Source organism: Cupressus sempervirens, chromosome 10 (assembly GCF_028749045.1).
Source record: "Cupressus sempervirens isolate cs-2001-9-10 chromosome 10, ASM2874904v1, whole genome shotgun sequence".
Lineage (NCBI taxonomy): Eukaryota > Viridiplantae > Streptophyta > Pinopsida > Cupressales > Cupressaceae > Cupressus > Cupressus sempervirens.
In genome coordinates, this window is record NC_143127.1 from 124355882 (window position 1) to 124368569 (window position 12688).

At 34.0% G+C, this 12688-nt stretch overlaps 1 protein-coding gene and 1 long non-coding RNA gene across 5 annotated transcripts in view; one reads left to right on the forward strand and one right to left on the reverse strand.

Moving 5' to 3' along the window:
* The first annotated feature begins 3709 nt into the window (after positions 1–3709).
* On the forward strand, positions 3710–5182 carry LOC149532915 (uncharacterized). Its single transcript, XR_016356769.1, has 2 exons — positions 3710–4606; positions 4720–5182. It is a non-coding gene; the product is annotated as an uncharacterized LOC149532915 (long non-coding RNA).
* A 1409-nt stretch (positions 5183–6591) lies between these two features.
* LOC149532916 (PHD finger protein ING2-like) overlaps positions 6592–12688 on the reverse strand; it is a 38844-nt gene continuing 32747 nt past the window's right edge. For 2 of the 4 annotated variants that reach the window (XM_089803541.1, XM_089803539.1), the window contains exons 4-7: positions 8037–8100; positions 7553–7806; positions 7366–7404; positions 6592–7269 (exon numbers count right to left, since the gene is read on the reverse strand). In XM_089803541.1, coding sequence (XP_089659667.1) covers positions 7141–7269; positions 7366–7404; positions 7553–7806; positions 8037–8100 — 486 coding nt within the window. In that variant the 3' untranslated portion in view covers positions 6592–7140. Of the gene's footprint in view, positions 7270–7365; positions 7411–7552; positions 7807–8036; positions 8101–12688 lie in introns of all 4 variants that reach the window. The other 2 variants (XM_089803538.1, XM_089803540.1) reach the window with 1 other exon arrangement.

A 12688-nucleotide genomic window follows, 5' to 3' on the forward strand; every position in this document is an offset into this window, starting at 1 on the left:
GGTTTACACGTGCAATCAATATCTCTTCAACCTGAGTTAAATTTGCAAGCTCTGGTGGTTGACATCCAGGATCCATATTATTTGCAGATGAAAACCTGTGAATTCCTGTCTCTTGACGACACCTATTGCATATTGGACCCTCACTGGTGCGATATACTTTCATTCCTACATATGACTCGTGACAAACATAACACATATTTGGTGTTTTCAAACTATCTATCTGATATCTAAACTGCATTTGGAATCTTCTAAATTCGGATTGAAGCATACCATTTGGGTTGGGCATGTTTTCTGTATCATTTTGAAGCGTACCATTTGGGTTGGTCATGTTTTGTCTATCATTTTGCAACTCTAAATCAACATGTATGTGACTTCCATGTTGTGGTGTTTCTGGTACACGTTCTATGGATGGTGAGTGTCCATTCTCAATATTTAGTTGATTATTTGTATTTGGAGGATGGTCATATATGTGGCTTGGTTCTGCTTGAGGATGTTGAACTTGGTAGCTTTGTGAATTTTCAGGAAGGACCCTCTCAGAAGTACATCGACGATGGTTTCTGTCTACATTTTGTAGATCTCGATTTTCAGTTTCCAGTTGTTCAACTGTTATTTCTGCACTTCTTCTGGCATATCTTCGCCTGCGCCCTTGATTTTCTATTACTCTTTGTTGTTCTCTTTCAAGTTCTGTTTGTTGTTGTTGTTGACGTCTACGATATTCTCTACGATACTCTCTTCGATATTGTCTTTGGTATTCTCTCCTTTCCTCCTCCGTCTCAAAATTCAACCTAGGTCTCACCATAGCTAGTAGGAAAAAAACATTAATGAAGTAACATTTATTTATATATACATGAGAAATATTTAACCAATAAATATTATTAAATTTATCTATGCATAAAAATTATATTGTAATGTTAGAAAATGGCGGCATTGCCTTCCACATTTCAAACATTAAAATTATTTATGGATAAAAATGACATTCTAATATTCTACAAAAAAATTAGATTATAATGTTTGAAAATGGCGGCATTGCCTTCCACATTTCAAACATTAAACTAATTTATGAATAAAATATATTTGAATAAAAGAATTAGCAATATAATATAAGAAAAATGATGGGAGTGCCTTCCACTTTTGAAACATTATTTATGGATAAAAATTAAATTGTAATATTGTACGAAAAAATTGCATTATAATATTCTACAAAAAAATTACATTTTAATGTTTGAAAATGGCGGCATTGCCTTCCACATTTCAAACATTAAACTAATTTATGCATAAAATATATTTGAATAAAAGAGTTAAATAGAATTAATATGTAAACAGTAATGTAAATGAAAATACTATTGTAAATCTAAATATTATTGAAAATCTAAATAGTATTGTAAACAAAAGGACTATTATAAATGAAAATAATACAGATCAGATCACTGAGATTATCTATAATGGATAGATATACTCACTAACTTCCTTTTTAATCTAGTTCTTCCCATCATACACATCTACATGTATACTTAAATGAAGATATTATAAATTTATGCAAGTAACCAAATTTACATTAATAAAAATATTACTTCTTTAATTGTTAATTATCATTTTAAAATGATAATATGTGTTTTAAATCATCTATTTTTATTCCACCCTACAATAAAATTATATAAAAAATAATTTGAATAATAACTTTCGTTTAGACAAATTATTATGATTAAAAGCAGTTCAAAAAACTATTTTGAATATAATACTAAAATAAAACAAAAAAACAAAAATTAAAACTGTTTTTTCTCGCCTTTCTGGGAGCAGTTTAAGAAATCGATAATGCTGGTAATAATACATTTCAGAAACCTACAACCTTTCATGAAAATAAATTCGCTTCAATAAGAAGAAACACCATAAACAATTAGAAGATTTTTAATGTAGTTATAATTTGTGCTAATCACAGAGAAAAAAATGACGATTGTATTTGAAGGGAAATGGCTAAAATTTTAAACAATCCTTTTTAGGATAATATCAATCATAGTAAAGCTTTGTTTAGCAAAAGCAAGACAACCAGAATTTGGAGCAGATTTAGCTATTCTACAAAATCATATGAAAAAGAAAGGGATTGTTTGAAAATGCATTGAAGTTTGACACAGTGACTATTCTCAATGAATGGGAAAAGGTTTTACCGAGTCTTGAGATCTGACTCTTAAACTATAGCTAAACCAGAGGCTAAATGAATACAAAGACTCGACAATACCTGAGTCAATGCTATGCAATCAAATTGGTTGTATCCTAAACTCCAGACGCGAATTGGATGTATCCTAAACTCCAAACGCGTTTTTTTGATCTCCACGGGAAGCAGTGGATTATGGCAGAGCAGAAGTCGGATCTGCAACACATTTAAAGTATTGGAATGACTTTACGGCTTCCTGCCGTTAGAAGATTGTAATCGATTTGCATTCCATCGATTGGAAAGACAAAATGAAAACGCCAATCGAAATGAAACACAAATGCATGTTTAAAAGTAACCGCTTCCATTTCTTTTTTGTTGACGGAGAATCCATTTTGGCATATTCCTCTGCTGGGATGTGTGCTGTGATTGTATAGAACGCCTCTCGGCGTAATAAACTCTGAATTCACCTTGGATCTAGCTTCAAAATCTACTTTCAATAATAAGGTCTTATATGAAGATCTTTCTAAGGATTCTGATTCTGAAGATGAAATAGTGAAGTTGCAATATTGGAAAAGAGCTAGCTACTAGCAAAAATCTTGGAAATAGATGACTCAGAATCAGAAGATGACTAATCTTGTCCAAAAAGTTTGAAAATTCAATTTTAAATAAAGATGATATCCAAAGTACTATTAAATCTTAATAATAAAACACTATTAGATCTTAAGAATAAGATAAATTATTCTTGGATAGACGTTATTTAAATAATTTTTAATGATAGTTTATTATGGAGCCAAATAATTGAAATCAATGGCTCCAATCTCAGCATTAAAACTATAAGTTCATTTATTATCAGTATAAGGATAACAATTCTTTATACTCGTTGAGCAAATTTATTCAACCAAAATAATAATTGTACCCTTACCACCTATAATCTCATTAATGATAAAAGGACTACCAAAAAACTAATAACCCATTTAATATGACAACAATCATTAACTAAAAACATCAAACTAATTTATCTAACCTCCTCTATTAATTTGTCTAAAAGTTATGATTTATCTTTTATAATATGATATGTATTTCATCTAACAATGATATTGGTCAAAATGTGTTTAAGTTTTGCAGCTAGAATCATATAAGGCGAGGGAAGGACTCTTATCCACAATGTAGTGGTATATTTCTGTCAAATGAATGATCTAAGCACATACAATCTCTAATAATATGTCTAAATAGAAATATTCAGAAATCTTTCATAAAGAAAGGATATGCTCAAAGAATTAGTGTAAAAGGAGGTATGTCTCCTAAAGTCTTATATTTTCTATACTTTGGACTTTGATATTTAAGGTATGTCCCGTACAAGACTGGAGGTTTTCTTTCCCTTTCTAGCCTATCAGTGCCCACAGTAAATAGGGACTCTGTATAATATAATTTAATTAATAAAAATTATTTGACTTTGACCTTCTACCGATTAAAAAAAGTAGACTCAAATGTAGTAGCACTGAAAAGTAGAAATAGAGACTACTACATTTAAAGAAAATTTTCGATTAATCTTATAGCAATCGCAATCTTTTTTTCCGACTTCATGAGGCCTCCTGCTCTGAAACAATTGATCCTCATGAAACAGAGCTTGTAACTTACCTTGACACCTATGTAATTGAAAGTGCTAAAATACGAGAATGATGGGTTTCCGTCCTAGAGGACAGTGCTACAGTCATGCGGGCACGGGTCAATGTTTGTTGTAGGTCTTTGTAGATTCTTAAGTTTTATTTTGCATGGCCCCGGGCACTTTCCTTCTCTTTCCTTCTCTGGCAATAGGGTCGAATGTATTGGTGGCTTGTGGGGCCGTGTATGATCTTATTAATAGTACAGAAGTCGTATGAAGTACAGGGGATTTTATATAGAATAGCGACCTCTTTCTAATGGAGTGATTATTGCACATGTATGAGCAAAACAGGGGTTGTGGTCAAGTTTGCACGATGCCATATGGGTTCCATGTTATTAACGCTAACCCTCAAATCTGAACAAGAAACAAGCCTGATCTTTAGCGTTGTGAGCGAGGATATTTTCCCTGGTCTGAATTGAATACAAAGTGTAAGCATGCTATCACAGGTCTACATCTTGTAAGCTGCAACTGATCCTGTGCTTGTGCACGTAGAGTATTTTATGCATGTAGCTTCAGCCAACTGTGATAAGGCTTGAGCAATGTAATTGTGTTGCCACGTGTATATCTACACCCTTGTGGCTATTAGTGAGGTCTCTATATTAATATGAATTTTAGATGAATGTAGGGCAGGTCCTTGAATCAATTCTGGTTGTGTGTGTCTTGGTTTATTTTAAAACATCGAGTGATGCAAATCAGATCTTGATAAGTGAGAATCCACACTGTAAATTAGAGGAAGAAAGGATGATGCAAGGAATTTTCTGTGGGTGGACTCTCCATGCCAGGATGTGAAAATAGTATATGATTATCTTTTCTTGTTACATATGGGATATCATTGATTTGCAAAAGATGTTTGAAATATGTTTACCTCTAGATTGTCTTTAATCTCTATGTTTCTATGCATTTGCAGCTTTGAGTCCATTGCTGATTATACGTATGTTCTCATTGTCCTTGCAAGCCCTGACCATGTTGGTCAGTGAAGTAGGCACTAGAGAAGAAGGTGGAAGACTAACCAGATCAGAAGATGATCATCTCTCTCAAGCAGTTGTTCTAGTTAGTAAGTTATTCCATGTTTGTATGATCTAATAATGAAGCCAGTAGCATATCTCATGCAATCACTATCAGAGGATCATGTTAGTGTGTTTCCACATTGGTCGTGTGCATGTACAACTCGAGAACTCGTTTGTATGGAAGCAAAACTAATCTTATGTTACATGTGCAAGGGTGTGTATATACTTTATTATTAGAGGTTTTATAGGTCTATTTACAACTGAATTTAGTGATATTCTTCAGATTCATAGGACTGTGGGTATGCTAAAAGCTGTAATTAATTCATTTATTTTTAATTGTCTTGTTATAAAGGTCTCAGGGAACACCACCTTGGCCTAGCAGATGCCTAAAGAGGAAGCTTTTGCCCTTTTTCATGAATTGGCACTCGGTTCATACTCTATTGATGCGTTTCTGCCCTATTCGCTTGATAACAACTTTTTGTAGCCTTAGGGAATGGTTTTGTGTCTAGAACTGCAAAGCCTGCACTTTTAAGCCAACAAGGTTATATTAGTATCTCACATTCAGAAAACACTGAATATTGAGCCACGGGGGCTAACGCCATGAGTTTCTAGACTACTACAAGTGTGGACAGTAGATCCATATCGAGAAGTTTGTAGTATAAGGCAGAGCCAAATGTTGAAATCCATTTCCTCTCATTAGAAAAGTTTCAATCCTCTATCCTATACAATTCTGAGTACAGTTACAGTCATGTTCGTCTTTAGAACAGCCTACAGATGTTATTGTAAAACTAGTTGAGACATTGTAACACATGTATAATTGTGGCCTAATGGCATGGGAACATGGGTTGTTCTTAAGTTTTATACATATCCAAGGGGTTCTCCATAGTACAACCTTGTCCTTGCACATACACGTGCAAATTATTGCATGTTGAGCTGTTTTCTATTATAACCCTTCATTACTAATAAAAGATGATTGATAATCATTGTAAGTGATCAAATGCATAAGAAAATAGCTGGCATTTAAATCCATTGTTGATACACTGGAGTCTAACATAACTGCCCTGGATTACGGATCGCTACTATCAAATGCATTAAACAAAAGTTCAACACTAAATATGACTATTGCTTGGATTTCAGACAACATCATGATTTGGTTTTCAAATCCAAAAGGTCTAATTAATACATTATGCTCTACTTATCCAAATCGGTCTGAAAGAATTTAGAGAATATCAAAAGGTGCCTAGCAAATAGGCCTATTAAGTAAAAGACTTTTAGCATATGTTTTGGATTTTGTACCCAAGTGAATCATTAAGCATTCTGATAATATTCAATGAAAATGGAAATCAGAGATAACAGTTCCCCAATTATTCCATAAAAAGGGAACCCGGCAATGTGTAGTCCAGCATATAAAATCATGATCTATAAAAGAATACTGGACAATAATTAATAGATTGCAGCAGCCAAGGCCTGATACAAGGTTCTTTGCCAATTAAACTATATCTGATTTTTAATCAGAAATTTCAGAAATTATATTTTGTCTTTCCTAACAAAACACTACCCATTGGGTTTTTTTTCTGCATTTCTCTTACTAAAACTAACATGATTGTTTCAAAATTATTTTTACATAACATATTAACATCCACTGGCTGTGAAATCTTATACTGTTAGTTCAAAATGGTCTCACCATTTTGGAAGATTCATAATCTTCGCAAAAACATTGAGCTTTCAAACTATGGCCGGTTTGAAAATAATACTTACCTTAAATCCAGAGATGGATGGAATAATCTGACTTGCATTATTGTTTTCAATTGAATATTGATTACAAATATCTCACTCATACGAGCATTAACATTAGACCAATACAAGCTCGCTTAAAAGGAAACACATTAGAAATCACTAATAGGAGACCAAGAGTCACTACATAGAAATTCACTTTTATTTAGAAACCACCTCCTATGAAAGACCAAGAGTCCCAACTTTGGATTCCACTATAGATTTCCCTATTGGAAATTGAACTCGGGTCTCCACAATGAGAACCCAACAATTTAACCAATTAAGCTCAAACCCTTGGACAATCTTTGCTTTACTCTGAAAACAGGATAGATTATATACATAACCTCTCTGCCATTTGATATTCTACAATCATATGTAACTTTTATGTGAAACATATCTATATCTATCATATGGAAGGGTCTGAAACACCCTTCCATGGCAGCATTTTGCACGTGGGACAGTACCACTTCCCCTTAAAGCGTTAACCTCTCTGCCATTTGAGGTTCTACAATCATCTGTAACTTTTATGTGAAACATATCTATTTCTATCATATGGAAGGGTCTGAAACACCCTTCCGTGGCAGCATTTTGCACGTGGGACAGTACCACTTCCCCTTAAAGCGTGTCTCTGGAGTTAAACCAACACATGCATAATGAAACCATTCTCCACCTTCACACTTTATAGAACCAAATTTTAGTAAATGAGCGTCCTAGTGCAAAACTTAAATCAATTCATTTAATAAAAATAGATTGAATTCATGACAGCTACTCACATTCTCATTATCGCAAGCAATCATATCTCCAAAAGAAACCTGGAACTACAATGTGAACTAATCAGCTTTAGTTTTGCAGAAAAACAACTGAAATTACAAATTTCATAAATTGAAAAAAAAAAGATCTAAATTATGATGCATGAAAGCACTGTTATCAGATATACACTAAGTTGGATGCAAAACATGCCTCGTGACAGATACAATATGTAGGTTCGTTGGGATCACTGGGCTGATCTACATCGACGGGAGCAGGAATGGTCCTCCTCTGACTACCTGGAGGAGGCATGAGCTCGAAATCCCTATCTCGATCCTTTTCCCAGTCTCTTTCAGCTTTTAGTTCAAGCTTCCTAGCTTGCGGCGGAAAGAAATAACCTTTCCTTCTTTCTTCCCTTGAGCTGATTAGTGGAAGAATTGCAGGTTCATCGGGGCCTATTTTTCCTTCTGCACAACAACAACCATACAGTAAACATTAAACATTTGAGCAGTAAAACTTCTTAACCTTTCTAAAAATACAATGCTATCAGACAAAAATTAAAATAGATAGATAGAGAGAGAGAAGTCAAGTTATGCCTCATGAAATCTCACTCATTTACTCATCACTGAAGAAATTATACACATTTTTCCTTGTACAAATTTAACATGGCATGCATAGTTCAGCCTATTCGTACTACCTTGCTTTAGGTCCTCTGCAAACTGAAGCAAGTCCTCATCAAGTCTTTTCATATGGTTTTCTAACTGCAAGAAGTGACAAAATATTCCACATAAAATGTTGACCAATAACCAATAGCTGAGCTTTTTAGAAACAAACATACCATTCAAAACACAATCAATCCAACATTAGATTAACCTAAAAAAATGCATGGACAGATAACATTTCTTAATTACTTGCATTGGTTGTAAAATGTTTATTTGGATTCTGGATTCCAAAACAAACCTCATTTAATTTCTCAGAAAATGCTTACAAGGTTATAATCTGACTCGTGTTCATTAAGTGAAGTATCATCCAATTAAGTATATTTGTGATTGTATAAGCCATTGTAAGCTAGCCATAATTGAGAATCCAAAAATGCACATGAATTGTAAAGTTTTTTTTTTTCCATGAGAAGAAAATTTACAAATGAAGTCTGCTTTTCTCATTTTCTGCAGGCTAAGCTATTAAGGTTAAGGCAACATAGGTCTTGTTTAAAAAAACTAGGAAAACTGAGTGCCGTTAGTTAACTTGTCCATATTTATATTTTTGCAACCAAAGAGTGGGATACCTGTGTGTAAAAATGAAGTGCTGACAATTATTCCTTTATTTGAAAGCTCGTCTGAAATAAATTAAAATGTCTTAACACTTGAATTCCATTGAAACCTCCAAAAAATAGTCCTAAAACCTCCTGAGTTTCAGTATCCTTTTATCTGCGAAATATTAACGAAACAACAGCATGCAGGAACAACAGTATGCAAACAAAAAAGCTACAAATATATCTACATTGATAACAAGAATGACAGGTTTCTTCAAGGTAGGAATCTCCTCGAAAGGAAAGTTCTATTATAAAATATGATTCCAAGATGATGTTTGCTTTACTATAACATCAATATAAAGCCCTCAAAAAGAATGACATACAAGGTAAAATCAATATCGGATAATTTCACTCAATCTAATGACCCAAGTACTAGACCAAAACCATCTCAAGCCCTACTGCAAGAGAGCAATATGAGGTAAGGATGTTTCTACTTGCAACCAAATAATTAAATTTCTTCCTACCACATATGTAAGTTCAATTGATTTTCGATAATAAGCCTCTAGAATGGTGGTGTCTCTTGAAGTTATAAAAAAGTTAGATTTATACACTTAAAAATCTTATCGTAAATACTACTGATGTTTGGTAGCTTCAGTCGGATAGACCCACAAGACCAACTATTGAAGATATTATTAATACATACATGCATGCATACATACATATAACTTTAAAGGTGTCATTATTTTAATGAATAAACATGTCCCATGAAGGGACATGTCTCTTCTTGGTTTATTCAATATAAATACAAGAGAGTGCTGCCTTTGGAAAAAATACACTACATTGGAAAGAAATTAAAGCTCACAAAAGAGCCAATGCTGATTATATTGCTGAAAAAAAATAAAAATTAATGGATGCTTTCCTTGGTCATATGATGAGCTCGAAGCATATAAAGAGGACTTGTTTCAACACATTATCCCCCTGTAACCTGATACAAAACCATCCTGGTAGAAGCAAAGACCTATTAATCGAACATTGGCCCTTCAAATGTGTGAGGAATTGATGAACTTATGTAATGTCCCCTTTTAAGGCATCAACTTATTTTAGAAATTAGCCCACAACATTGGTCCCCATGGCGATTAAGGGCCACTTCTGAGAATGTTTTATGGCTCTTCAGCTGACCTTTTGGTACTTATTTCAATGTCCTAGTTTATTTGTGGTGTGCCTTCTAAGGATCATTTAGGACACTTTGATGCACGCTTACTACTTTTAGTAATTCGCTTGAATGTTTTGCTCATACTAATAAGTCACCGAGGTCGTCAATTGGCATTATATCTATATTTAGAAAATGAATGGATCATCCCCATGAGTTTATGTTCACATTTATCAAGGGTTTAATGCATTAAGTTAAATTATTGAAGTTAAATCAAGTTTACTTTCAATAATATTAATTATATTAAATGGCTTTATGATATGATGACATAAAGGGGGTTAAAGTGATTTTTAAGTCAATTTCATAAAGTGACTTTCTTTTGGCACCTAGAGAGGAGTTATAAAATTCTAAATAATTAAATAGTGCTTAATGGAGATAGGTGTCAATATTGGGAGATATAAGGTGAATATACAATTAATTCATAACTTTTAAGTTGATTAAATTAAATAAGGGGTCATTTTATTATTATTCCCAATTGCAAGTTAATATGAATATTAAAAGTGGTAATATAAATGAGGTTTCCAGAAACTTCTTGAGGAGATCATAAAAGGAGATTTGAGATTGTCATTTGACAGACTTGGCTTATTTATTTTCTCTATGAGAAACTTGAGATCTTTGGCCTTCATTTATAGGAAATATAAGGACGGAAAATCTTAGAGTTCAATTGATTGGATGAAAACCCAGCTCCCCTTTGATAGGTGAATCAATCCAGGGTTCATCAAGTATGTTTGCATGTTTACATCATTCTGAAGCTTCAACCAGCTAGGGTTTGACCTTTGAAGTTTATATTCAAATGGAAGACATATTACTTCCGGTTCAGAGGTTTATTTGTCATATTTTCATAATACTATGGATGGCTAGGGTTTGGCAGGAATTTTGTGAAGGATTCTAAAGGATTCTTGACTGTTGAAGGCTTGCTCTAGTGGTATGAACAATGACGCTACAGTGACAAGAACAGTGCTTGCAACAGGTTTAGATTTGCTTGAGCAAGGCCTTGATAATATTTTCATTATCAAGCTGTGTGTAGGATTTGAGCACTTACTTTGAAGTCCCAGTGCTAACCATTGGAGATGATTTAAGGAGCTATTTCTGACATTTGGGCAGCCTCATAACATTCAAGGCAAAATCGGGTATGTCATTGTATTGAAACTTTTTGAATTCAATAAGAAAACCTTGCTGTTCAGAACTATATCAGACTTCTGATTTTAATTCCAGTGCACATATTTGTTGTCATTTCATATGTTAATTAAATGTTTCTACAATTGCTTCATATCAAGTCAAAACCATCTATGCTTTAAAAAGTCACAAAATGCATACACTGCAACTCAGAAAATTGCATTAGACATCAGAGAATCAGATTGCATGCCGCTTGTTATACAAATTGTCAAACTAACAAAACTGAAAAAATTCAGCACAGAATAGTGGGATATTACAAGTTAGTGGTATCATTAGGTCAATTAGACATCTCTCATGGGTGTTTAGTTTAGTGTCAGTGAGAAAAAAGAATGGAGATGTCATATTAAGTTTAAATTTCAGAAACTTGAATATCATGTCTCTTCAGGATAATTAGTAGCATTACTCCATGGATCAAGCCGATGCCTACAATTGATGGATTCTCTGATTATAATCAAGTGGTATTCAAGTAATCGAAAGAGCATACGACAACCTTTAGAACTCATTGAGGTACTTACATCCATGAAACAATGCCATTTGGGTTGAAGAACGGACATAGCCTTTGTGGTGCTTATTGATGAAACCCTGGTAGTTACCAAGATGGCTGCCCATAACACTTCAACAATAGGTCTAATCATGACAATTATCTACAGAAAATATTCAGAAGGTGCCTTGAATATAGTATTTCACAACATTGTAAGAAGTATGTATTTGGTGTTGAAGAAGAGCTGTTGGGACACATTGAATCAAAGGAAGGATAATGGATGGATCCAAGAAGCGTGAAAGCTATTGAGGTTGTCCTTTGGAAAGAAACCAAAGCCATTTTGACAATGCTAATGAACGAACAGTCAAACATGTGGTGCAAGGAACTAGCTGGTGCATTTGTATGATTAAGGAAGCACTGGTCTTGGCAAGTCTAGATTACTTCAGACCTTCCCTACTTTTCTCTTTTGTTTTAATTTGCACCATTGTCAGTGTATTTCTTCAACAGGAGAAGGATGATCAAGAACAGTCCATTGCCTCCTTGACCTCTCAATTATCATGCTGATGATGGATCACAGAATCCCATCCAAAACGTTGATGGTAAAAATCTCTACGCTATCTAATCCAGAAACATTTTGTACTGGTCTAGTGCCTTCATTAACAAAACCTTACAAAGTGCAAAACTAAAATATTCAACCAAGAAAAATATGCATACACACTTGTCAAGGTAATCAAGAACTTCAGATCATATCTCATGGATTCAGAATTTCTTGCCTATGTGCCATAAACAATTGTAAAGGATATCTTCAGCCAACAAGAGGCATTAGGCAAATAATAAAGCTAGTTTGAACAGTCTTCTCAATCTCTGATTTTTAGCATGAAGTCCTAGGCTTGGGATTTAGATGTGAAAAGCTTGATTCGAGTAGAATTTGGGTTGCAGAAGTAAAAGAAGGTTGTCTAGATGTGAAGGAAGGGTTGTCTTAGTTCCCTTATGCATAGACAGACACGGTGGGATGAGCCATTTGTCAAGAAACAACAACTGGGGAAGAGTTTTTGCAGACCCTAACCAAACTAGCCATTTAGGCCTAATTTGGGTACTTTCTGGTTGACCAGGTCAATGACAAAACCCAGTTCCCCTATTGAGATATTGTTTGGAGAAACCAAACAGGTACCCAGAAATACATTTTGTTTGGGGCCTTGTTCACATAGGTTGGGAGTTGAAAGCCAGAAA